This window comes from Lemur catta, chromosome 15 (assembly GCF_020740605.2).
Source record: "Lemur catta isolate mLemCat1 chromosome 15, mLemCat1.pri, whole genome shotgun sequence".
Lineage (NCBI taxonomy): Eukaryota > Metazoa > Chordata > Mammalia > Primates > Lemuridae > Lemur > Lemur catta.
In genome coordinates this window covers 44,296,358-44,323,211 of record NC_059142.1, presented here as the reverse complement: position 1 = coordinate 44,323,211, position 26,854 = coordinate 44,296,358, and the positions used below count along the sequence as shown (strand labels likewise).

Below are 26,854 nucleotides of genomic sequence, written 5' to 3'. Positions count from 1 at the left end.
TAAAGAGAACTATGAAACGCTAAGGAAGGAAATTGCAGAACACGTAAATAAGTGGAAATCCATACCATGCTCATGGATTGGAAGAATTAACATCGTTAAAATGTCTATACTACCCAAAGTAATCTATAGATTCAATGCAATTCCTATTAAATTACCAACATCATTTTTCACAGATTTAGAAAAAATAATTATACACTTTGTATGGAAACAGAGAAGACCCCGTGTAGCAAAAGCAATCTTAAGCAATAAAAACAAAATGGGAGGTATTGATTTGCCAGACTTCAAACTATACTACAAAGCTGTGGTGCTTAAAACTGCTTGGTATTGGCACAAGGGCAGGGACACAGACCAGTGGAACAGAACAGAAAACCCAAATATAAAACCATCCTCATATAATCATCTAATCTTTGACAAAATAGACAAAAACATACTCTGGGGACAAGAGTCCCTATTCCATAAATGGTGCTGGGAAAACTGGATAGCCACATGTAGAAGACTGAAACAGGACCCACAGATTTCACCTCTCACAAAAATCAAATCACGGTGGATAACAGATTTAAACCTTAAATGGGAAACGATTAGAATTCTAGAAGAAAATGTAGGAAAGACTCTCACAGACGTTGGTCTAGGCAAAGAATTTATGAAGAAAACCCCTAAGGCAATTGCAGCAACAACAAAAATAAACGAATGGGACCTGATTAAATTAAAAAGCTTCTGCACAGCCAAAGAAACAGTCACGAAAATAAACAGACAGCCTACAGAATGGGAAAAAATTTTCGCATACTACACATCAGATAAAAGACTGATAACAAGAATCTATTTAGAACTCAGGAAAATCAGCAAGAAAAAATCAAACAATCCTATCAAAAAATGGGCAAAGGACATGAATAGAAATTTTTCAAAAGAAGACATAAGAATGGCCAAAAAACGTATCAAAAAATGCTCAACATCCCTAATCATCAGGGAAATGCAAATCAAAACCACAATGAGATACCACTTAACTCCGGTGAGAATGGCCTTTATGAAAAAATCCCAAAACAACACGTGTTGGCGTGGATGCGGAGAGACAGGAACACTCATACACTGCTGGTGGGAATGCAAACTAGTGCAACCCCTATGGAAAGCAATATGGAGATACCTTAAACAGATTCAAGTAGACCTACCATTTGATCCAGCAATTCCATTATTGGGCATATACCCAGAAGAACAAAAGTCATTCTTTAACAAAGACACCTGTACCCGAATGTTTATAGCAGCACAATTCACAATCGCAAAGATGTGGAAACAACCCAAGTGCCCATCAATCCACGAATGGATTAGTAAACTGTGGTATATGTATACCATGGAGTACTACTCAGCTATAAGAAATAACGATGATACGACATCTCTTTGGTTCTCCTGGAGAGAGCTGGAACCCATTATACTAAGTGAAGTATCCAAAGAATGGAAAAACAAGCATCACATGTACTCACCAGAAAACAGGTTTCCCTGATCATCACCTAAATGTACATCAGGGAAGGATACCAATTGGATATCAGACTGGGATGGGGGGGGTGGGGGGAGGGGATGGGTGTATGCCTACATGACGAGTGCGTTGCGCACCCTCTGGGGAATGGTCATGCTTGAGGGTGCAGACCCGGGGAGGTGGGGGGGAGGGGATCGAGGTATGAATACATGGTGAGTGCCAGGCGCACTGTCTGGAGAGTGGGAGCGGACGCGCTTGGGACTCTGACTCGGGGGGATGGGCGGGACAGGGACAATGTATATGACCTGAACTTATGTACCCCCATGATGAGCTGAAATAAAAAAAAAAAAAAAAAGAAATATCTGTTGAATAGTTCAGCAGCATCAGAAAACAAAGTGTATCACATAGGTAAGTTTCCAGATGATTGAAATACAATTCTAGAACCTAAAATGTGGTAACATTTAGTGAAAATCTCTCTAGCAGTTATATTCTTCTTCTTAAACACCACAAACCAAACCTATTTTAACTTTTCCTTATTTATTTCAGATTGTCTCTGTCAGCACCAGCTATTATATTATTGCTCTCTGCCCATGAGAGTAAGAGATGGGGAGCAATTGAGGTTTGAGACAGAATGGATAATCAGGTTTTTGAATTTTGTTTACTTCCTGCTGATTTCTTTGGCTACCACCAATTTCTTTTATTAAATGAGCTTCTTTAATATTTCTGTAACTCTTATGTTTGAAATGCTTAGTATTCATTTTGCTTTGTGAGTGTTTAAAGACATGTTGCTGTTCCTCAGTTTTCAAAAGAAAAAACAAATTTGCAAGTTTAGCCACCTTGCCTCACAATCCACATGCCCACGTAATCCACTTTTGGGACCTGGAGAAGTTGGCAGTATGATTAGATGATCTCCAGACTAGGCAGGCACCTGACCAGGACAGTGACTTTAGGAGGTGTCGCGCCGCACTCGCCTGCAAGGACGACGCAACAAACTGGAGTTCTTCCAACAGCAGTTTAATGAGGCATCTAGTCTAGTTACATGGCGAGAGACCCCGAACAGGAAGGACAGTGGGCTTATATACCATTGCAGGTAGTCGTGGCGGGAAGTGATTGGTAGAGGGCCCTGACAAGGCTCCCAGCAATGATTCTATTGGCTATGTGCTCACCCGTAATCAGAGACCGCTCCCAACAGCTCCCCCTTTTGTTTTGCAACACAAGCTTTGGGGACTCCAACCTCAAGGTCCGGATCCAGGGGGTGGAGTCCCTGAAGCAGGTGCAAAGGCCACCGTCTCCCGTGCAATGAGCAGAGACTCTGGGAGGTGCAACGGCTGGTAAGGGGGTGACACGCCACAATCTGGTGCAATGGGGAAACCCCTCAGAGTGCATGGGCCATCTCACGCTGTGCGAGAGGGGAGGCGGTCTTGACCTTCGGAGCGTAACATTTGTAGCCAGATGCCAGGGGATTGACCACACTCGAGGGCGGCTAGGGCTTGGGTAACCACCACTCGGTCCCTGCGGCGCTGTGCACGAACGCGCAGGAACCCCCAGATCACGAAACCTGCTCCCAGGATCCCCATGAACCCTAGGGACCCCAGGCCAGCCCAGTCCCGAAGTCCTCGGACTATTGACTGAAATGTAGGAAAGAGACCATTGGTCACTGTCAAGTCCAGGCGTGTGGAGTTAATGTGGGTGATCTCCAATTGCAACTGCCGGGTCAAGGCGGTAAATTGACTAGACCAGTGTCCTGTCAACATAGCAGATAATTGACGAGACTTGTTGGCCGCGGCGGAAGCATTATCAAACGGTACCGCGGTAATGCATAGTCCTGTGAAACGCCATTCGCAGCCCAGCTGTGCCAGCTGCCATAAGGCATCTATTTGCTCCTGGACCAAGTCCACACGTTGGTTCAGTATCATGATACCACCCTTCAGATGCGCGTTGACGGCTGATTGTGTGTCCAGAGCTGTAGCCACAGATGCCGATAGGTTGTTCAGCGTCTGTGCTGTCTGAACAGAGCCTACCGCTGCAGCCGTAGCGGCTGCCAGTGCGGCAGTCACTGCCAATGTGGAAATTACAGCTGCAGTAACGCCAAAATCTCTTCGCTGTCGGAAAAGGGTCAAGAAGCTAGGAGCCTCCACCGGCCAAGGAATATGCCGAGGCATACGGGCAACAATTGCCATGGACTGGCTGGAGGCATTCCAGCAACGGGCATAGGAGCAGTTTGCCGTGGAGCAATTGAGAACACCAGGACCAGAGGAAGTAGCAGTGATCCAGATAAAAGGGGGCCAGAGGCAAACAGGTGTGGAGGGGAAAGACAGATTACGCTGCTGAATAGCGTGGACCGACGTCTCAAATGTTGAGGAGGAGTTCCATGTAAGATTGGCAAGGCCCAAAGAGGCATTAGTAGCGAACAGCCGGGGGAAGATCTGGGTATCATGGGTCACCGGCATCGGTCTCGGGAACACCGACAGGATGGCCCAGCGCCGGTCCGTCGTCACCGATGCGGCCAGCAGCAGAAAGGTCAGGAGCAGCAGCATCCCCAGCAGCGGACGCCCCATCATCTGCATCCTCCACATCCGCCAACCGCTGCACTCGCCGCGTTAAGCGTGCCGGGACCCACACTGGATCAGGAGTGTCCTGCGGGAAAACACAGACAGCTCCCCTGGACCGGCTCACAACCGGATCCGGGCCTTTCCATTTGTTAAGCAGGACATCCTTCCACAAGACCTGCTCTGATAAAGGGGAACCGGGGTTGGCGTGGCGGTCCGCAGCAGAGCGCCCCTGATCATCCAGCAAAAGAAAATTTAAAGTGAACAAGGTGAGAGAGAGCACAGGCTTAGGGGTACGTAAGCCCAAAGGGCTCGTCCCCGTCTCCCCCTTTTGTTTTTTGAGATAGGCCTTTAAGGTGCCATGGGCACGCTCTATGATACCCTGGGCCTGGGGGTCGTAGGGAAGGCCCGTGCGGTGCTCCACGCCTAGGCGTGTGCAGAATTGACGAAAAGCTTGTGAGGTATAGGCAGGGCCATTGTCAGTTTTGATAACCTGAGGTTTACCCCAGGCAGCCCAAGCCTCTAAGCAGTGGGTGATGACATGACTTACCTTTTCACCTGTCAAGGGAGTGGCATGAATTATGCCAGAGCAGGTATCAACAGAAACATGGACATAAGAAAGAGTGCCAAAGGAGGAGTAATGAGTGACATCCATTTGCCACAAGTGGAGTGGCCGAAGACCACGAGGATTGACACCTACATGAGGTGCTGGACGAAAAGGTGCACAGGCCGCGCACTGCAGCACAATATCGCGTGCAGCTGCCCGCGAGAGGCCAAATTTGAGACGTAACGTCAGTGAAGGAGTATGGTATAGAGAATGAAACTGGCGAGCTGCCTCCAATGGAGAGCCAACCCAATAAGCGTGAGTGGCATGATCCGCCAGGGCATTGCCGCGCGCCATGGGGCCCGGCAAAAGGGAATGGGCCCGAATGTGCGTTATAAAAAATGGGGACCGGCGCGAATGGATGGCAGCACGGATAGCACAGAATAAGGAGAACACCGTGCTGCGAGAGTTAAGAGAATGGGCTGTTTCCAAGTGACGGACAGCCTGAACAACATAAGCAGAATCGGAGATTATATTAAGGGGCTCTGGCACGGTTCGGAGAACCAATTAAGCTGATTATTCTGCCAACAACCCTGTCCTAAGAGCATATCGGCATCCCAGGCAGGCTGGCCCTGCTGCGCGTTCTGCCGAGCTTGATTAATACAGGCTTCTTGATATATGGATTTCCAATCTAAATATTGCCCCATGGATAGACAGGCCCGCGCGGTACCAGCCCAATCACTGGGGGTCATGGCATGCGCACTTAGCCGTTCCAGTAGGCCACGGGTGTAAGCGGCATTGCACCCATAAGCCTTGACAGCTTCAACCAAAGCTTTTAGTTGCTTGTAATCTAGGTGTTCGTGAAAGCGATGTTGATTAGCGTCCTCAAAGACGGGGAAAGCAAACTCCCTCTGTATCTTCTTTCTAGCTCGGGGAGGCACAAACGAGGTTCCGCCCTCCATATTTAGAGGGGCGGATCCCGCAACGGGAAAAGGAGGGGCAGTAGCGTACGGGGGCGGGCGATTACGCTCCGCCTCATATCTAGCCACCGCCTCCTCCAGCTCCGCCTTCTCCTGCGGAGACAGCCCCTCCTCCGCCTCGCGAGAACGCGAACGGGAAGAAGAGCGAGACGATGAAGAAGAACAGGAAGAAGAAGGACGAGAGGAAGAAGAGGAAGAAGAGGAAGCCGACATGTGGAGGGAGGCCATTTTGAGAGCCACCTCCTCCATGTCCCTTTCAGGCGGCAGGCGTCCCCGCCGTTCCTGTTTACCCGCGGACTTACGTTTCCTTTTCGGCCTTTCCCTCGGCCGCCCCGGCCGAGCCGGACCCACTTTGCCTCTCTCAGACATACTATCTTGATAATCACTGAGTACTTGCTGACCTTCCCGGACCGGACCGCTGCAACGGTCGTCCTCTAAACAGGAGCGCACCAGTGCCCACACAGGGAGAACACACTCCCAAAGGGGACCAGACTCTCGGGCACGGCGAAGGTCCTGCTCTAGCTTATCCCAACTCGGAATCGTTAAAGACCCCGAGTGGAGAAACCATGGGGCCACCCGGTCCACGTCCTGCACAAAATGGCGCAGGACACGGTCAGGGATAACTAGGAGAGTTCCCCATGGGGTAGGTCACAAGCACCCGGTGCCGGCGTCAGAAGAGGGCAGGGGTCCAAAATAAAGCCGCCCCAGCTGCTGTGGTTCTGAACTCACCTCCAAAGAGGTCGTCTCTGCCGGTGCGAGAAGTTCCCGGGTTTCGGCACCACTTGTCACACCGCACTTGCCTGCAAGGACGACGCAACAAACTGGAGTTCTTCCAACAGCAGTTTAATGAGGCATCTAGTCTAGTTACATGGCGAGAGACCCCGAACAGGAAGGACAGTGGGCTTATATACCATTGCAGGTAGTCGTGGCGGGAAGTGATTGGTAGAGGGCTCTGACAAGGCTCCCAGCAATGATTCTATTGGCTATGTGCTCACCCGTAATCAGAGACCGCTCCCAACAAGGAGGAGAAATTCCTGGGGAAATCGCGCCTGTTGGCAGCAGAGTATATCCTATAAAAACATGTCCCCTCTCCCGTTCCTGCCCTGCACAGCCATTTTTCCCTTTTCTGGAGGGGGTTCTGTTCTTTGATGTCTGGAAGGGCCTCTTCCTTAAGCCCACAGGTTTGATATCTCCTCATTGGTAATTCTTTCCTGCTTCTGTTTCCTGCCGACCACTTGATAAGCTGGAAAAGGCAGCATTGTTAGATCTTGACCAGTTCCTCTTGCTTTGCTCCTGTTTCTCAGCCCTCGGTTTTCGAGCCGCAGCTCTGTAGGTTGAGTCGTGCCCACAGTCTTCCACGCAGTTTCTTAGGCTTTCCCATCTCTGTCCACATGTGTGAGCATTGCATAAAGACTGCCTCTCAGATGAGCCTAGAAAACAGGACCTGTGCTGAAGTTATGGAAATCTGATAGCATGAGATTTGTTTCCACATGAAAAAGTCAATATGTGAATATCGTGTGTGTGTGTGTGTGTGTGTGTGTGTGTGCACGCGCGCGCGTGCGCATTTTATTCCCACTAAGTGAAACACCCCTAGCTTACTGCGTGAGGCCCAGCAATTTATGTTTGGTCATTAAAATGGTCCTTGCCATTCAAAGGAGTTGTGCTGTGCCAATCAGTAACGTGCATTTCCTTGACTCTGACATTAAAAGAATGACTGGGTACGTCATCATCATCTTCATCAAAGGGCATGTTTATAAACCATTAAACTGGGCTGCTCAGAAGATCTATTATATGGCATGGTGACTATAATTAATAACAATGTATTATATATTTGAAAATTGCTAAGTGTAGATTTCAAATATTCTCACCACAAAAAAAGGTAAGAATCTGAAGTAATGGGTATGTTAATTAGCTTGACTTGGCCATTCCACAGTGTATACATATATCAAAACATGTTGTATACCATAAATATATACAATGTTCATGTGTCAAAAAAGAAAATAAAAATTAACAAAATTTTAAAAACTGGACTGGATAAATATGTATTGTAGGAATTTTTTAATGATAGTTAAGGCTGTGACCTTTGACTTTTTCTGGTGTTATTCCTACCCACTTAGATCAGCAGTGGGATCTCAAGAATTTTCATGCAGAACGTTTTTTAACGACCCAACCCTGTATAATTTGCAGTGCCATTCAGTATACTGGGCATCTGTAGAGAATCTACAAACTACATTTTGGTCACATCTAAAGGATCCAACCCTCATATCAGAGCAGAGTGCTGATTTGTATCTACCCCAGCAGGATCCCAAGGAGAGCTTCAGGCCTGAAGTAATTTAAGCTTATGGCTCTCAGAAAACCATGATTTAAAGTAGTGAAATTATAGTGTGGTGTAGTGGGCAATGGACCAGACGGGGAGGCGGAGACCTTGGTTTCAGTCCTGTGTCTGTGTTAACTGTCTGGGGTGCCTTGGGCAAGTCACTTCACCTCTCTGGGCCTTGACTGCCTTTTTCATCTCAAAAATTACATGTCCCAGAAGCAGTAAACAGTCCTTCCTGTTTGATCTGTGTTGTTTGGAGCCACATGGCCTTAAATGACTATCCAGCTAACAGTCGGACGGTGGACTGGGCCAGTAGAGAAGTGGGTGATCCTCAAACGTACTTCAAACAAACGGGGTCCTGTCTGGCGGAAGTCAGTCTGACTGGGCATCTCACCCAGAGGCGTGTTCCACAGTGTTTAACTTACATCCTAAAGCTTGGCAACATCTGGCAAGTGTAGTGGCAATTATGTCGTAAATACAGTTGTTTGTAGGTAATTTTTATTTAACTAGAGCATTTATCGACTTTTTGCCTGACTCCTTCCCTCCCTGCCCCCTCAAAGAAGTCTCTAACCAAGTGTGAAGAGCAAAATTGACAGTCTCAGATCAGTTGCTATTATTGGGACTGAAAAACTTGGTATCTAATTGAGTGGATTTTTTTCTGTTGGGGTTTTCACATGAGAACGTCTTATTAATAGGTATGGCATGTGAGTGTACATACGCAAATGGATAAAATTTGGCTTTTGGGAAGGCTGAATTTATAGTTTAAGTCAGACATTTATTAGTTGAGTTTGTTTAGGATGTTTCTCCATTAAGGAATTGAGCCTAAAAGGTTCTCAGTTGTTATGAGATCTAAATTGGTGCTATTTCTCTTTATTGAAGACAACAAAATATAGTGGTGATACCTGTATTCTGAAGCGCAGCCACTAAATGATTGTGTAACCTTGGGTTTTAGTTTTCGTATCTAAAATGTGGGATTTGGCTGGCTCCCCAAGGATCTTCAGTGACCTTAGGGATTTGATACCACACTAAGAACAAGGGCTTGTTTTCCTGACCGTGGAGTGGAAAAGGATTTCATATAGCACCTTTAGTGCCCAGATGTATTTCCTCCTCTCATGGTGGCAATAAAAGTTGATGGCAGAGGGACCATGAAGACAAACAGAACTGCAACTGATTGAACTTAGACACCCATCCCAGGGCCCAGAAACCAGTTTGGGGGGAAATATATTCACCAGTTGTGAAATTTGCATACCTTGGCATTCAGGAGTACAGTGAACTTTTTTTTTTTAATCAGATCTATTAAGGAAGAACAGTAGCCTAAACTGAAGAATTGTAACTGTCATGGATGGTGGTTAATTACACCACACACCAGACTTGCCACAAATACTAGTTTAACTCTCTCAGCTGCCGAGTTTGGAAATCACACAATGCCGTTTCAGTTAGACCTTGCCCTTTACTGCATCCCAGCTAGACACTTGACTCTCATCCAAAGCAAATGTCATGGTTACCTTTATTGACTTAATATCAGGAAACATAACAGCCGATAGACTGGTTAGAGGGAACTGTATGGTTGATGGATTATTTGTGACCTGCACACAGGTAAATGAAGTGTAACAGAATTTGGAATGACTTAGAAGTAGACTGAAATCCTTAAAACATAGACACAATTAAACAACAAAAGTCTGTTATTATCACCAGCGTTTTAATTCTGTTCTTAATCTTTATTCCAGTTAAATAGACAGGAGACTAAGAATAGTGAGATTTCTATGTCACTGCATACAGGTGGTTGTATAGAAGTCTCTGTATTTGGAGATATGTGCTTTGCTGTTGGATATGTAAATGAGATGGGAGTTGGGGAACGGGGTTTGGTTAAAATAAAAATCTTTTTGTATCTGTCTTTTTGTATCTGATACAAAAATCTTTTTGTATCAGACTTTATGATACTTTCAAAGGTAGACCTTTGGGAGCTGAGTTCAGCCCACTCCCCTCATCAGTGTGAGGCTTTTGCCCTGGGGGCTTGCTTGCTCAATCACTGAGAGCTTGATGGAACGGGTCTTTGCACTTACTGGGCACTGATTTCAGTGTATGCTGCTTTGGTGAATTTTTGATGTCTTTTGGCCATTATCAGGCAGTCTTCTTCGATGTGATCAAATGGCGTTAGAAAACAGTACTCAGCTGAGTACTTTTGTAAAGCAACCAGAATCACAAATAGCCAGGCTTTGAGTTTATAGTCTGAAGTACATAATATTACTGCAAATAAAGGAATTGTAGACAGAGATGTCTTTTTTTTAAATATCATTTAGTGCCTGCCAAGGATCTATGTTAACAGATTACTGTTTTGAGATATTTCTTCCTGCTTTACTGCACAGATTGATTTGATGTTTTTTCCTTTTTTTTTCATTTGTCAGAAGCCACGTAGGACTGGAATCCTGTTATGGCACATCAGAAAGTGTCTTACTGATGTCTCTTAAAATCAGCGAATCCTCCCTGTTGCTTTCAGCCAGTTATAGACAGCAGGGTAATCCAGCCTATTTGCCATTACTTGTTACTAGTCTTACCTTCTTATCCGTCAGACACCGCTGCATTCAGCACACCCACACATGAGACAGTCTTATCTTCCCTCCCCTTTTAGGTCTTTTGGAGCGTGCCCTTCCCGCCTGCAGGCATCATTGCTAAGATTAATAATTATAAGCTCTGATTCCTTAGCACACTCTAATCCACTTGAAATCTATTATTCATTTAGCAACATACAGCTTTAATTGTTCTCAAGATTTCATATTTCCTAATGAGGCAGTAAAACAAAATACTTTGGAAATCTTTCTTATATAATCCTCTCACTTGCATAACTGTTTCAAGTCTTACCTGCAATACTGTAATGTGTATTCATTAACCAACCAAAATGAACCCTTAAGTCAGTTTACCTTGCTTTACCAATGTGGCCACCTGTCCAGTGGATTTGAACCCTGGCAAGGAGCCCCTGCACTGCAAAAGGCCTGGTCGATGGCAGGATGTAGGTTCCAGGAACCAAGGTACACACGATGTTGTATAACGATATTCCATTGGAAACACATGCCAGTATCCTTGCTAGCATTATACAAGCGTGGTATTTTTAGTTTGGAGGAGTGGTTTTCTTAATCTTAAATAAATAAAACTAAAGTTAGTATTATGTAGTATAACAGTATTTCAATGAAAATAGAAGACTATTAGTAAAACAAAACAAAAGCACACATAGGAAAAAAACCAACCTCTTCTAGAAATTGATCTGATATTCCTAAAAGAAAAATAATTTGTTATTGGCCAGATTATTGTATAAATATTGTCTGTTGGGGTAGAAATGGGAAGGGGAGAAGATTCATAGAAAAGATTTTTATTTTAACTCTTTCGACTGTCTTTACTTATCCTATTAAACTAACACTATGGAGTTGCCATACACATTTAACTTTTAGAGATGTACAGTGTGGTTGGACTTGATCAATTTGCATGCCACCTGAGAATTGTGTGGCTCTCTTGTTCACAATGATGGGTTTTCTGTGTGTGTGTGTGTGTGTGTGCATACACACATGCGTGTGTATATACCCTTTATTTTTTGCAGAGGTAGGATGCTCTAGTTTTGTAAATGGAACAGATTATAATCCTCGTCAAGTGTAGATCGCTTTGGAAAACTGGATATGAGACACGTGTGTGCATGGCACTGCTTCTTCCCACTGACTTAGAGACGAAAGGCCTGTACTATTTTATTAACCTTATTTCTGACCCTTGTTATTAGGTAATCAGTTAACCTGGGAACCAGTTCTTGAATGGGTGTCTGAAATTTACAAATTGTATTTGGAGAATGCAGCAGTTCTGAAACCGCTGATGAGAAGCACTCAGCTTTCATATGTTCTGAATCTCAGGGGAGCTTGCTGGGTGCCTCCCTGCTGTAGTTATGGGGAGCGGGGGTTGAGGGTAAGTGGAGTGGAAACAGGCCACAACTTCAGACGTGCTGCAGAAACCAAGCCATGGGTCTTCGCTGGTTGTTCTCCAGGCACTGGTGAGCCACCTCCTTGCCTGACCAGTTCCAAATACTGGTTTAGAAATTGGTGGGGTTTTGTTAGAGGCTGTTTCATTTGTTTTTGTGCTGTTTAAACGCTTACATACCCCTTGTATCCATAATTCTCTTCATTGAAGATGTTTTCTAAAGTTGTTTCAGGAGGCAATTTAGAGAAGGATTTTTTTCCTTGGCTGAAATAGAAGAAGTTAATGCAAGAGCACTAACAATTGACTGAGTTCAGGTATCAGAGAATTAAGTTGTTGGTTGCATGAGCAGTTGGTAGTTGCTTCCATGTCTTAGTGGTCAGTGCAGAGTGAGGGGTGCATCTTACGAATGGGGAGTCTGCTGGACTCTGTGAAAGATCGCTGTGTAGTCAGGACACTGAGCATCAGGATCCAGCCCTGGCCTTGTTCTGTGTTCATGGGAGAGAGACTCTTAGTCTATTCCTGGCTGAGCAAGGCTGCAGTGAGGACCTTCCTACCTCTGAAGTCCACTAAGCGACATTCATTGGCTTTTCCAGCAGCCCTTTCCCCAGCATTATAGTCTGTAGGCTGGGCATTTCCAAAGTGACCTGGCGTCACCGAGATTGCTCAGAGGGCTATGTAGACAGAGCCTAATGTCTGTGGGGACCAGTTAGTTAATGGATGTTTAGTTTTAGGCTAGACTAGATTACCTACCACTACCCTTCTCAGGCTTTACAGTGTTACTGTTGATTACTTCCTAGAAGTCACCATCAAAGCCAGGAGTATATATTCCACTCGTTTTACGAATGAGTCAGATTCCAAATAGTCAACTTGAAGCAGGACTACAGAGTTGGCATTTTCTTTCCACTTTTCAGGCTCTCTGGAAAATAGTGTGTATAGCCATAGGGCGTGTTGCTTGTAGAGAAAAGTGAGCACTGGAGGCTGAAGTGGTTGGGTGAAGGCAAGGCAAAAGTTCGTTGTCATGAGGCAGCATTTTTTTGATGTTCAGGTACAAATAGTTCTCAGCTGTGCTCAGTATCACAAAAGGCATCTAGAAGCATATTTAATTCATGTTAGTTACAGCAACTATATTTGAAGGTGGGCATTTTCATGCTTTAAAAAGTGCCAGAGGGAGAAAAGCAGAAGATTTGTAATATTTATTTGCCATATGAGAGACTAACACTGTTCAGAGTGGCTCCCCAGGCATTCTGATTTGATATAGTCCCGAGCCTTAAAAGAAGAGAAGAACCTGCCAGTTGTGGTAGTGTGTAACATGACTGTAGACATTGTGATTAACTGCTAGAGTTCTCAGTTGCCAAATTCAAATTCCCTCTAAATGTTGTATTTGGGGCGTTTAAGAAGACTGCTACTTATGTGTTTAGTGTATTACTTCGAGCCACCAACCAACCATAGATAATTGCTCTTCCTGTGGTTTCCAAGATACTCAGAAAAGACAGGTGGGTTTTGTTACCACACTAGTAGTGAAGGAGCATTGATATGTTTTAGTAAATATTGAACCTTTTAAATATTAATACTGTGATAAGATATATTTGGGAGCATTTAGATCCTTATAGTTATACCATAGGCTTTAATAACAGCAAACTTTTCTATTCTTAGAGGTACACAGTCTTTTTGGGAGACCTCTTGTGTTTTTAAAATTTTTGCCCCTTGTTTGGTGGATATTAATTATCTAAGGTGGTTGAGTTGCCTAGTATCCTGAGATGGAAAGTGCTTCACCTGGAACTTAGGTGCTCACTGAAGCGCCTTTAAATTCCAGCTTCTCTGCCACTTGCTAAACTTGTCCATCTCCTTTCTATTTTATGAAAAATTCATTGCAGATTACATGATCATATTATTGAAAATTTAGAAAATAGAGAAGAAAAAACTATTGCTGTAATTTTGCAGTATTTTCTTCATCTTATTTTCTATCTATATTTCTTCAAATAGGGATGTGTATGTGTGTGTGTGTGTGTGTGTGGACTGTTTCCGTTGCAAGAGACAGATCCTAACTCTAACAGGCGTATACGAAGGGGAATTTATTGTAAGACCTGGGTGTCCCTAAGCCCAAAGGCCAGAACTTCTAGGTCCAAGGAGCAGGGAAGCCAGGATGTCTCCCAGTCTTTCAGCCATGTTTCTCCTCAGGCTTCCTTCTGTGTCTTTCTCTCTCATCCAGCTTTTTCCACATGACGGAAAATGTACAGAACTCTCCCAAGTTTTCTTTCTTTCCACTTTAGCCACCCAGAGAGTTCAACTTAATTCTTGGGTGGATTCCAAGACCTCTTGTACAAAATGGTTATTCCTGTGGCAACTGTTTGATGGGTGGAGGGGGCTCAGCAGGGATTTCCACTTCCTGGCCCCCAGATACGCGTGCATCAACCCTTTCCATTTATTCATTCTCCACCTGTCCCCACCTGACATAATCCCAGGATTCCAGCAAACCCTTTCTCCCTCCGCAGTGAGAGACAGCCTGTCTGATGAGCTGCAGCCTCCAGTGGCCTTGTCATAGGCCCAGGTGCTCTGGGCCAAGCATGGGCCTCTGGTTCAGGTGGGAGTAGGCCCAGGTGTGGCTTGTCACCATCTGGACCTTGTTGGCTAAAATAATTTTAACCACTCCCTAACAGTGACCTTTAGATCCTGGGCTGGTCAGGCACCACCCTAGAGGCTTCCATTTTCCTAGCCGGTTCATACTTTGGGACTAATTTCCTAGTTTCCAAGGTGAGATTAAAAGAAGACTTTTCTGAAATTGGAATGTTCCCAACACAAAGAAATGATAAATGCCCGAGGTGATGGTTACCCCAATTACGCTGATTTGATTAGTCCACATTGTATGCCTGTATCAAAACATCACACGTACTCTATAAAGATATACAACTATTATGTACCTATAATAATTTTTTAAACCCTCCCCCCACAAAATCTGCCATGATAAAAAAATAAAATGTTTCCTAGAAAAAAAGAAAGACTTTTCTTCCTCAGACTAAGGCTGTGCAAAGAGGATGGACTGAACAGCAGCAGCAAAGCTTGCTGTAGCTTCTCCTGCTGCAGTGAGCAGGCCCCGGCCCTGGGCAGAGTGAAGCCCTGAACCTCTCCCTGGCCAGGCCAGGCACACCCAAGGGATGGGATGAGCAAGGTTCTGGCAGCTGCTTTACCGTCTGCCCGTGGGTCTCCACTGAGAAGAAGGAATGCAGGGGCGGGGGTGTTTGTCCTGCCACCTCAGGCTGCCCTGGAGAGAGCCAGTGGGGCCTTCCCTTTGAAGGGATTAACTAGGCATCCCAGGTCTTACTGAAAGTGACCAGGCTTTCCGGAGTCAGAAATACACAAGTAACACCGTCATCCTTTTGCATTGCTAAAAGCCAGCCATACTCCTATGTTTTAAAAATAGCATTTGTGCCAAAATGCAAACTGTTGTAGTATAAGCAAGTTGCATTTACTTATTTTTTAATTAAAGACCCATGGGAACCAGCCAATTTGCACAATAGTATAGTGACAAAAGAAGAGAAAATCTCATTACAAGTGTGACATTGCTGAATGGGCCCCTACATCAAAAGGGAAACCTTACCAGCTATCACTGTCACTTGCACATGCATGTACACACACACACACACACACATACACACACACACAACTGCTGCCATGGAAACCGTGTGGATGGCAGTACAGTAGCAAAGCCAGAGGAGAGACAGGCAAAAAGGTCTGTCCAGTGTAGTTATAACCACAGTGTACACCAAATCTTGGGTTCTGTATTTTTCACTTGATAATGTATATAAGCATTTTTCTACGTTGTAGATTTTTCCAAGTGTTATTTTAATGATTGTGTAATATTTCATTTAGCACGTATGTCTTAACTGATTTATTATATTCACTTAGATATTATATTTGGTTCTTTCCAGTTCTTTTGTGTTCACAAATGGGATGTAATGAGTATCGTTGTGCACAGAGCTTTTTCCATGTCTGGAATTATTTCTTTAGGGTATAGATGTGGAATTATAGGATCAAAAAGTATAAGCACTCTTATGCTTTCCAGAAAGATTATACTAACTTACAATTTCCAATGCTACTAGCAATGGATGAGAATGTTAATTCTACAGCCTTTGGCTATTTTCTTTAAAATGTTTTATTTTTTTTTAAATTCATTGAACTAAAAAGGTACATTTTAATTTAAATTGTATTTTTATTCTAGGTGAGGAACAGTTTGATTATAACTTTTATTCATTTCTTTTTATAACAGTCTTTATTGGAATCTTTTTCCTATTTTGCTTTAAACATTTTCCCCTAAGTGTTTTCTATTTTTTTGTTTGTTTGTTTGAGACAGGCTGGAGTACAGTGGCACAATCATAGCTCACGGCAGCCTGGAACTTCTGGGCTCAAGTGATCTTCCTGCCTCAGCTTCCCCCAGTAGCTAGGACAACAGGTGTGCGCCACTGCACCTGGCTAATTTTTAAAAATTTTTCTCACTATGTTGCCCAGGCTCGTCTTGAACTCCTGGCCTTAAGTGATCCTCCCACCTCGGCTTCCCAAAGTGCTGGAATTACAGACGTGAGCCATGGCACCCGGCCTTTTTGCTTTTTAAAATTTCATGAGAGAGAGAGTGTATGTGTTTGTGTTGGGAGGGGGGTTGGCATTCTTCTTTACCATAAAGTCTTATGAGATGACCAGGTTTTAGAGAGCAAAATAGACCCGACAGAAGGAAGTCAGAAAGCTGAGCATACTTTCCCCCTCTGTTTTCGCAGAGGTTGCCCATGGATTATTTCAGAATTCCTGTCCTTGTCATAATAGGGCATGAGCCTGTCTGTCTGCAGGTGGGATCACTGGTTAGAATGAGGTGACCTGGGTTCTAGTCCTGACTCAGCTGTTGCCTACACACATGTCCTCGATGGGAAGTTAGGCTCTCCAACTCAGTTTCTTCATCTAGGAGATGGAGGGTTTTAGAAGATGACCTTGGGGGTGGAGTCCACGATTGTACATGCCCAAGGTAAAGAATCATATTGACGGGAAGATTCTTGTTGCAGATTTTTGGAAGTACCAGCACAGTGACGCTTCCTGAAACCTTATTGTTTGTGTCAACCCTGGATGGAAGTTTGCATGCTGTCAGCAAGAGGACAGGCTCCATCAAATGGACTTTAAAAGAAGGTAATTTGGATTTGGTCCTTGGGTGACGTGAACATTTGCTTAGCTACTTCCAAGTAAACGTATTCCAGAGAAAGGGAAAACAGTATATATTGCAGAAGGAGAATGGGATCAAAGAGAGGAAAAGGTATTGTGCTCAAAAGATACGTTGACAGCTTGAGTTGTTGTGATTATCCACTAAGTCACTAAGTGCATCAATTGAAGAAGCATGTTTTCATGTTTTATTTATTTTTTTTGCTTCCATCCAGACTTTATGTTTACATGGCCCTAGGCTTTTCTATTAATAGCTGTGGTTGGTTGGTCTTCATGAAGACATGCTGCATTGACTTTGTTTTCCTGATTAGAATCTTGTGATTATAATTGCAAGAAGGTATCTTCTTAACACCTCGAATTACTCATTTGTTTTTTATAGAGTCTGAAATAATTGGGGGCTGTAATATTTGACATTCATCCAAGTTAACCACTTTATTGGCTCATTTTGGTGAGGGGAGTAAATGACTGAGTTTGTTTCTCATTCACCCTACCACGTGTCCCTCTTATGATCTGATCTTCCTGGTGGTAGTTAGCAGAGTCGAGCTACAGTCCCATCCTACAGATGGGAAATTGTATTTGATTTCCAAAGTAATCTTCCCAGATAAAGTCACGCAAATCCCAGGATTTGGGACTTTCAGAGTCATCTCTATTATTCTGTCCAGCAATAATTCTCATTTGGCCCTAGGTTCGGGTCTGATTGGCATGTTCTCTTTCATCACTACTCTGTGACTCATTATTTTCATAAGCACAGCAAATGTTTTTCCTTCCTTAATTAAAAGTTCCAAAACAGTATTCTGGGTGGAAAAATATTGGCGTGTGTCGGGTCACACGCCATCTGTGAATTCAGCAGCAAACCTGGTTACCATCCATAGAGGAGGGCAGCCAGGCTACCTACCACAGGCCATCCTGCCTCACCTATGTGGACCCTACTTGGGTCATCAAGGACTTTAAGCAATCAGAAGAAGGACCAGCTGTCTCAGGAGTGAGTGGCCACAAGAAAACTGTAGAGCTGGCTGTTGGCATTGTATTACAAGCTCCAAGAACGTTATCTCTACTGTCTTTCCATCATGTTTATACCTTCTAATGTTTTGAAATTGAAAACAGAGTTCTTCAAATTTCAGAATTTCCTATTTTCTCCAAAGATGAAAGTCGAAAAGTCACAAGAGGAGTGAGAGAAACATTTTGGCAGTTGAATGTCGTTAGAGCAGGTCCCTCATTTTCAGTGTTCCCAGACAAGGCATCTTTGCCCTTCAATGCAGCTGAATACTGTAAGCACCCACGGGAGGGACCAGCACGTGCTGGGAGCCCACACCCGTCTGGAGGGCAGGGGAGGCTCGGGAAGTGCTGGTGTTGGAGGTGAGCCTTCGTGGGTGAGTTGAGTTCACTCAGGAGTTAGGCAGCAGCAAAGGAGCAAAGAGCAAAGGAGGCAACAGGTCTGGGCTGCAGGGCCTGCTCCAGTTTGGCCGGCGCTTAGGGGTGCTTTGAGGTGGAGGGAGGGTGGGTCACAAGCGTATGTCGAGTCTTATCGTAGCACCGAGGCATTTGCACCTGATCAAATGGGAAATTGGGAGCCATTAATGAGATTGAACAGGTGAATGGCTCAACAGGTACTTGCTTTCAGATGACTCCAGCAGCAGTTGTGGGTGACTAGAGACAGGAGGGCAGCCCTGAAAAGGGGGCAGGGAGCACAGAAGGGTGGGAAGGGGGAGAGGCAGGCCAGAAACAGAGCCAGCAGAATCCAGCGACTGATTAGGAGGAAGTTGAAAGACCCTTAAAGGAGGAATTAGAGAAATCCAATTAAGGTCTAATAATTTCCCATAGTACCCATTATGTTCTAAGGCTCGTTGGTTTTCTAAGAATAAATGGGCTTATTTTAGGTCAGCACTGGATACCAGTAGCCTCAATTTATATTTCTCTACAGAGATTAAAGAAGATAATGCATAGGTACCCTGAGTTTTCACTTTAATTTTAATCTTGTGGTTATAACTAAAGATTTCAAAATTTTTCCAAACTGTTACTATGTAGATAAATGATAAAGGTATCCAGACGCTGTTCTAGGCCCTGAGGATAAGCTAGTGAACAAAACAGGCAAAGCCTTGGCCCTCATACAGTTTTCATTCTAGTAGGGAATAAGGAAATGCGTTGCTTAGTGGAGGTAAGAGCTGTGGGGAGCAATGAAGCAGGGGTGTGGAAGGGGCAGGGCCACATAGGGGTGGGGGCTGCAATTTTAAACAGGGAAGGCCCCACTGAGAAGGCGTCATTTGAGCAAGACCTCAAGGAAGCGAGGAAGGCTTTTAGGCAGATGGCATAGTGGGTCGAAGGTGGCAGTGTCCTTGGCATAGCTGAACAGCGGAGCAGTCAGTGCGGCTGGAGTGGAGTTACGTAGGGAGGACACGAGCTCAGAGAGGTGATGGGGCCAGTCCTGTGCAGGAGGCGCCTGGTGCTCCTTTACTTAATATTTACTATAAAGACGTCCCCCTTACTGTCCTGAAACAAAATTTATAGATAGTAACCTACGTATAGACACAGTTTCAAAAAGGATATGTTACCCAACTGGTAATCTAAAACTGAAATCATAGGAAAGTAATTTTTAATCACATAGACATAACTGAGTATGTAAATGCCTGGACACACACTGATGCCCCACCTGTGAGCAGAGGCAGCGCCTGTTCATGCGGACGGATACAAACGCAGACTAGTTTACCCCCACACCTGTGGTGACTGGAGTTCCAAGGTGGTGAACAATTCTGGGTAGTATTTCAAACAGAAATACAGTCTTACCTGACTTGTATGGTGGTTACATTCTGAGAAAATTCAATGTATTATGCAAAAAGTACTTTTATACTTATGTGAAAAACAGATTATAGGCACAGGATAATTAGTTAAGGTTTTTGGCTTTTGAGGGTGTCTGGCAGAATATCAGAGCAGCGTGCATATGCAGGGCAGTCTTGGGTTATGCAGGACTACCTAGCGTCCCTGGCCCTCCACTCTTAGTGTCTGTATTGTCCCCCAGTCCCTGTGGCCACCATAAAATGCCCTCAGATTTCCTGAGCATTTCCTAGGGAACTGTGACCTGTCCATGGAGACCACTGGTATAGGGCCTAGTGGCCAGTGTAAGGAAGGACATTGGCTTTTTCTCAGCCATTGGAGAAATCTAAGCAGAGGGGTGACATGCGCTGCTGTTGTAGTCTGAATATTTGTGTCTCCACTACCACCCCAAAATTCATATGTTGGAGCATTAACCCTCAGTGTGATGATATTTGGAGGTGGGGTCCTCTGGGTGGATTAGCGTCCTTGTGAGAAGAGGAAGAGGGACCAGGGCTCACTCTGTCTCTCTGCCATGTGAGAACACAGTGAGAAGGCGGCCATCTGCAGGCCAGGAAGAGAGCCCTCATCAGAACCCAGCCATGGTGGTGCCCTAATCTCAGATTTCCAGCATCCAGAAGTGTGAGAAATACATTTCAGTGGTTTAAACTCCCTGGTCTATGGTATTTTGCTGTGGTCGCCTGAGCAGACTAAGACACCTGGCCTCCACTTTATAGGATCAACAGATGCTGTGTTGAGACTGAACTGATGGGGCCAGGAAGCAGCTGGGAGACCAGGCGGGAGTCTACTGCACTAGTCCAGGCAAGAGAGGATGCTGGCTCGGGCCTGAGTCGCAGAGGTGGGGTCAGAGTCAATGGAAGATACTGATGCAAACAGATAGCTTTAACTTATCAAACTGGGGTCTTTAGAATTTATACCTGTTACTCCATTCCATGGTTTCCTCACTGTTTACTTCCACGAGCCAGTAAACTAGGAGTGCTTTTTTTTTTTTCTTTCCACAATGGTGTGGCAGGTGCTTTTGTTCCTCAGCCAAACATGTGTTGCTATTCCCAGAAATGGAGGTAAATTTCACCTAGTGGTAAATAACACCTAGTAGAGAAAATGAGTTTTATTTGTTTTCTGGAACGAATTCGAGTTGTCTGATTTTACTTCAGGTGCGATCTTTCTGAGCCCTGTTTGTCTCTCTGAAATCTCACCAGTGAACAGGATTGACTATGTTTCATTTCTGTAATTTTAGACCAAATACAAACTGAAAATGTTGCCATTGTCCCATGTTTTTAGATTAGCTTGCTTTGGCCTGGTGGAGTTGAAAGGACTTTCTTTAGTATTTGCAGGGCTGGTTTAGGACCTCTTGGGCTCACCTTGATATACTAGTTAATGCTGATTTTTGACACTGAAAATTCCATTAAATTACAGGTTATTCTTTAGCAACCCTACTCCATCCTTTTCTGTCTCCTTTCCAATAGTAGCAAGCATGAAGGACTGGGTTGAATTTAGAACCATTCTTTACCAGTCATAAAACTCTGCTAGATATGTAAGAAGACTACTCTCCCAGCCAGATGGGCCCAGACTCCTTAGGATGGAAGGGTCAGAACAACATTAGTTATTTGAAATTTGACAACAGTCTACTCCCACATGAGTGTCCATTTCCAAACGGGTGCCTCTTGCCACAGTTCCTCCCTGTGCCAACAGGGTCACACCCACTAGTCTAGAAAGCAGTGATGCTCTGGCACCTCCCCCAATGCATAGAGTCACTGAGTCCTGTCGTGTAGATATGGGAGGGACCTCCCGGATCTGACTCCTTCTCTCTGGTCCCCTTGCCCATGTCTCAGCCAGGCCCTTGGCATCCATTTCCTAGATTAATACGATAGCCTGCTGTCCACCACACCTACTGCCCACCTTAGCCCTCCCATGTGCCTGTCACACTGCCCTCAGGCACACCCTCCAAAAGAACTAATTGGACCAAGCTGCATCCTGCCTGCTGAAATGCTCTTGGTGTTGTCTCTAGTGATGCTGCTGCACGTGTCGCCTAGCCACCTGTGCTGGTGTGTGCATTACCTGGGTATGAGGAGAGAAGTACAGCAAGGGAGAATGGGCATCATCCGTGATGGCTTGGAAATTTCAACAATGGGCCCTTCCCCACAGCTAGTTTGAGTAGCACTGGTCCACAAGGGCAGATCTGAGCTCCTCAGCATGTGTGTGAGGAGGAAGAGGGACCAGAGCTCACTCTGTCTCTCTGCCATGTGAGAACACAGTGAGAAGGCAGCCATCTGCAGGCCAGGAAAAGAGCCCTCATCAGAACCCAGCCATGGTGGTGCCATTCACAGCCCACTGTCACTTCCTCTCCAGCTCCCTGGGCTCCCACTGTCCCCGGCAGGTGCCCTGGTTGCAGCCATGTGGCTCCTTGCTGGGCCTCAGAGACCTGGGGCCTTTGCTCATGCTCCCTCTCCACCAGCAGCCTGCAGTGTTGGCCAAGCTCCTGGTTATCTGTTAAAACCCCCTTCCCGGCCGGGCGCGGTGGCTCACGCCTGTAATCCTAGCTCTGGGAGGCCGAGGCGGGTGGATCGCTCAAGGTCAGGAGTTCGAGACCAGCCTGAGCAAGAGCGAGACCCCGTCTCTACTAAAAATAGAAAGAAATTATCTGGCCAACTAAAAATATATATACAAAAAAAAATTAGCCGGGCATGGTGGCTCATGCCTGTAGTCCCAGCTACTCGGGAGGCTGAGGCAGTAGGATCGCTTAAGCCCAGGAGTCTGAGGTTGCTGTGAGCTAGGCTGATGCCACGGCACTCACTCTAGCCCGGGCAACAAAGTGAGACTCTGTCTCAAAAAAAAAATAAAAAAAAATAAAAAAAATAAAATAAAACCCCCTTCCCAGGTCACTTCCCTGACTCCTCAAGCAGGTGAGCTCCTTCCTCTTCTGGGGTCTGGGGGTGCTTTGTTGGGGCCCAAGTTTTGGCACTTCCAGCTTCCATTGTTCCTGTCCATTTGTCTTCCTTCTGGATTTCTGCCTCCTTGGTGTGGGGTGTCTGGGCAGCCAGGATCCTCAGTAAACGTCTGAGGCACCTAATGCTGACACAGGGCTCAGAAGCCCTCTGGCTGGATGTCTTCTGGGAGTCCTGAGAAACAGACGAGACTTGACTTTGCCTTCTCAGGACATGTCGTCAGCCGCTCGTACCATGGTCATGGCCGTTTCCAGTTCTGGTTTCTGATCTTGAGTTTTGCGTGGCTTTATGCAGGTGTTTTTTCTCTCCTGCCCTTTAAGCAATGTCGTGCACGTTGTCTGGAAGAGTCAGATCTGTCTTTAGAGGAGTGAGGGAAACATGAGAAGGGGAAATTATGATAAGGGATGACGTTTTCGCTAATAGTTCTAACCTGTTTTCTCTTAAGGGATTTTCTGCTATGCATCATCTATCTTTCCACCTCATTGCTTAAGCACAATAAAGGTGTTTATTTCTTCTCCATTGTTGTGGAGAACAGAAAGCAAGGCTGTATGATAGGAGATGTGAGAGAAGCCTGTTTTTGCTTCTGAGCATCTTGAAAATGTACTGTTTCTCTTTTTCTTTTGTATTTTACTTTTTAACGTGGAAGATTACAAACCCACATGTACCTGTCACTCAGCTGCAGCAAGCACCAGCTCGTGGCCAGTCTCATTCACCTGCCGCTCCACTCACTGCCCTTTCTCATGTCTGAGATGTGCTTCAAAGTGATACATCCCTCCTTGGGGACAGGGTGCTCTGAGCAGCAGTCACCACCCTAGTAGTGTGGATTTCAGCTCTAACAGGTATTCTTTGCAGCGTTGGTCGGTATGTATTGAAATACAGTTGTGATTGGTGAAGTACACGGATAAAGTGCCTGTTTTGGCTGTGACTTAGTTACCTGTCCCTGTGTTCACCTTTGGGTGTCTGTGTGGTTCGATGGCTCCACTCGAGGGTGAATGCTGTGGAGTTATGACATCCTGGAGGCCCCTGGGTGCAGGCCACAGTGTTGAATTGTCTTTGGTTCCTCCATGATTGGTGATAACATTCAGTGTGTTTTCAGCGTGCGTTTTCAGCCAGGGTTACTTCTGCCAAGGCGACGGTGAGTGGGACACGGGAGAATTCAGCTGTCTTCAGTACGGGCAGTTTTCCCAGTTACTGTGGTATTTCCACATGATTGTCTTTGTCAAACGTGACATTTTGTAACTTGTAGAGGTTACCTCTGAAGGAGACGTGTTGCATCATTTCCCGGTTCTGGTGAGATTTAGAATTGGAGGGGTTTTGACTAGATGCCTGTTTTTAAATGCTCTCCTCATGAAGGCTGAACTTTGAGGAATGTTTGAGACATTCCACCTTAAAATTTGGACCTACCAACTTTAATGGGAGTTTAAGGCTTTAATGAAGTGCCTTCTTTCTGGAGGGAAGGAATGAACTGCCACTGGGGAGGAGTATTCCCTAACTGGGTCACTTGAATGTAGGAAACATATTTGGGAGACTGAAATTTTGAGTTAAGGGAGGGTGAATGACTTTGTTCTGCCAGTAATTTTTTAATAAGAAAACATTAGAACCTTCAGCACATGCTTGAGAAAATGGCAGTAGTTTACCTCATTCAGAATATGCCTTTCTGGTTTCACTGTTATCTGCCAGGATTAAAATCTCCATGTTATCTTTAACGCATTCATTTCTGTCACTTCCTTTTCTGGTCAGGAGTCAGTTTTGGTGATGCCTTTTCCCTCCCTTCTGTCTCCGACTTCCCTTCTCCGTCCACGCTGGCTCCACCTGCCTTACCTGGGGTGTTGCCTCACCTTTGTGATTCCTCCTCCTCCCTTTTTCCTTCACGTTGTGTCCTGATGCCCACATGTCTGATCTGCCTTCAGAGGATGTGTGCAGGTTGAGCATCTTATCCGAAGTGCCTGGGACCAGAGTGTTTCAGAGTTCAGACTTTTTCGGTGTTTTGGAACATTTGCATTATACTTACCAGTTAAGCATCTCAGATCCGAAATCCAAAATGCTCCAGTGAGCATTTCCTTTGAGCATCATGTCGGTGTTCAAGTCTCAGATTTTGAGCATTTCAGATTTTCAGATTTGGGATGCTCGACCTGTATCACAGTTCTCTTTTTCTCAAAAGCCTCCAGTTGGTGCATAGTGCCCATCATACAACATCACAAAGTTTTGTTTTGCTTTCTTTCTTTCTTTCTTCTTTTTTTTTAAGAGATAGGGTCTTGCTGTCACCTAGGCTAAAATGTAGTGGTACAGTCATAGCTCACTGTAACCTCAAACTCCTGAGCTCAAGTGATCCTCCCACCTCAGCCTCCCGAGTAGCTGGGACTAGAGGTGTCCACCATCATGCCCAGCTGATTTTTTAAAAAATTATTATTATTTTTGTAGAGACAGATTCTTGCTATGTTGCCCAGGCTGGTCTCGAACTCCTGGCCTCAAGCCATCCTCCTGCCTCAGCCTCCCAAAGCGCTAGGATTACAGACATGAACCACTGTGCCTGGGCCCATGTCATAAAGGTGTCAAGACTTTTTTCCTCCCTGGTGTCACAGCCGATAGTCTAGCCTTATTTGTATTGTTCCCCAGGAGGAACACATCGCACTTGCCAAGCATGTGTCCTCATTCCCACAGATAGGGTGACGGTTCTTCACTCATGTTGTCTTGTCATCTCCATCCTTGGGGACAGCTACCTTCATGAAGGTTTTCTGCCCTGAGTACTCTAGGCTTCACCTGGATACCACGTGTTTTATCAGTTCATCATATACTATTGATGTATATTAGTTTTGTAAGCCAAGCTGGAAGCTTCTTTCTTTATCCCCCACAGCACTTAACAGAGAACCAAGCTGGTAGTAGGTTCCTGACATTGTTTTTGAGACGTGTATGGTGCATCTCAACAGGTAATTACTAGTAGTTGGGTTGTCAACCTCCTCCGGACAGAAGGAGCCAGGGAAGAGGCCCTTGAATATTTGGTACATGGGGAGGTTTACAAAGAGTATAAGGCAGTCAGCATGTGATCTGTGGTCTTTTAGATTTAAATACCTTTCAAAAGGGGCAACCCAGAACATTTCAAATCACTGCTAGAGGTGGATTTAGAAGGGGCTTGTTTGGAGAATTTCCAACTGTGCCATGACATCTTAGTTGTACAGGCGAGAAGCAGCTGCATTTAAGCGCTGGGTGTGCAGGGGTCAGAAAGGTGGTCAGATGGGGGCAGGAAGAATGAGGTGGAGCTGGGCAGTGAAGCCAATGGTCATCTAGATTCTGCCAGAGAAGCAGCATGTTCCAGAAATATCAGTGCTCATCTGAGCAAGAGAAGAGAATGATCTTACAAGGTTCCTTGAGCTCCGGTCAAGTGAGCAACCTGTTCTTGTGGCTTCTGTAATCAAAAGGATCTTATTTCTTCCTACGTGGAGGAAAGTCTGCGGAGGCCTACCTCCAGAGAGAGGCCATCAGTCCTGAAGTCTGGTTTGAAATAATTATTTAGGTTTTGGTTGACTTCATCAAAGGCATTTTTATGTTTAGCTGACTTGTCGTGTCTTCCCTGTGCCCTCACGTGTTCTGCCGAGCCTGTGTTTAGAGACCCTGGGATGGTCCCGAGAGGCCCTTCATGCTGTTATTGTGAATTTTAATAGATATATTTACAAGACTCAGGATCTAATTGAATGGGAGAGAGTTAGAATTAAGAGAAGGGGAGAGCCGAAGACGAGTTTCCAGGTCGTGTGACTGGGGGAAATGGGACCACCAGTCAATGCGGAGACCTTAATAGGAGGAGCAGGTCCTGGGCTGTGGCCTCGGCTCAAGATGCCATAAGCAGTGAAGTGGGGCTGGGTCCCAGGGAGGGTTTCCAGGTGTTCATTACATTCGGTTGCTGGAACTTGACAGCAGTGGTGTTGATCTGGGAGCCAGAGGGCAGTGAGTGGAGAAAGGCACAGAGGCCAGAGGGTGGCCCAGAGGGTTCAGAGCAGGACTTGCCCCGTGTGGCTCAGCAGAAGAGTCACCTGGCTCTACCTACAGAATCAGCTTTCTGGGGAAAGGACCTACGAGTCAACAT

General features: G+C 45.3%; 1 protein-coding gene across 1 annotated transcript in view; it reads left to right on the top strand.

The window, feature by feature from the left end:
• ERN1 (endoplasmic reticulum to nucleus signaling 1) overlaps nucleotides 1–26,854 on the top strand; it is a 90,830-nt gene that overhangs the window by 20,510 nt on the left and 43,466 nt on the right. Inside the window, exon 2 of the mRNA XM_045525818.1 lies at nucleotides 16,855–16,975. Within this exon, the coding sequence (XP_045381774.1) occupies nucleotides 16,855–16,975 (121 nt within the window). The remainder of the gene's footprint in view (nucleotides 1–16,854; nucleotides 16,976–26,854) is intronic.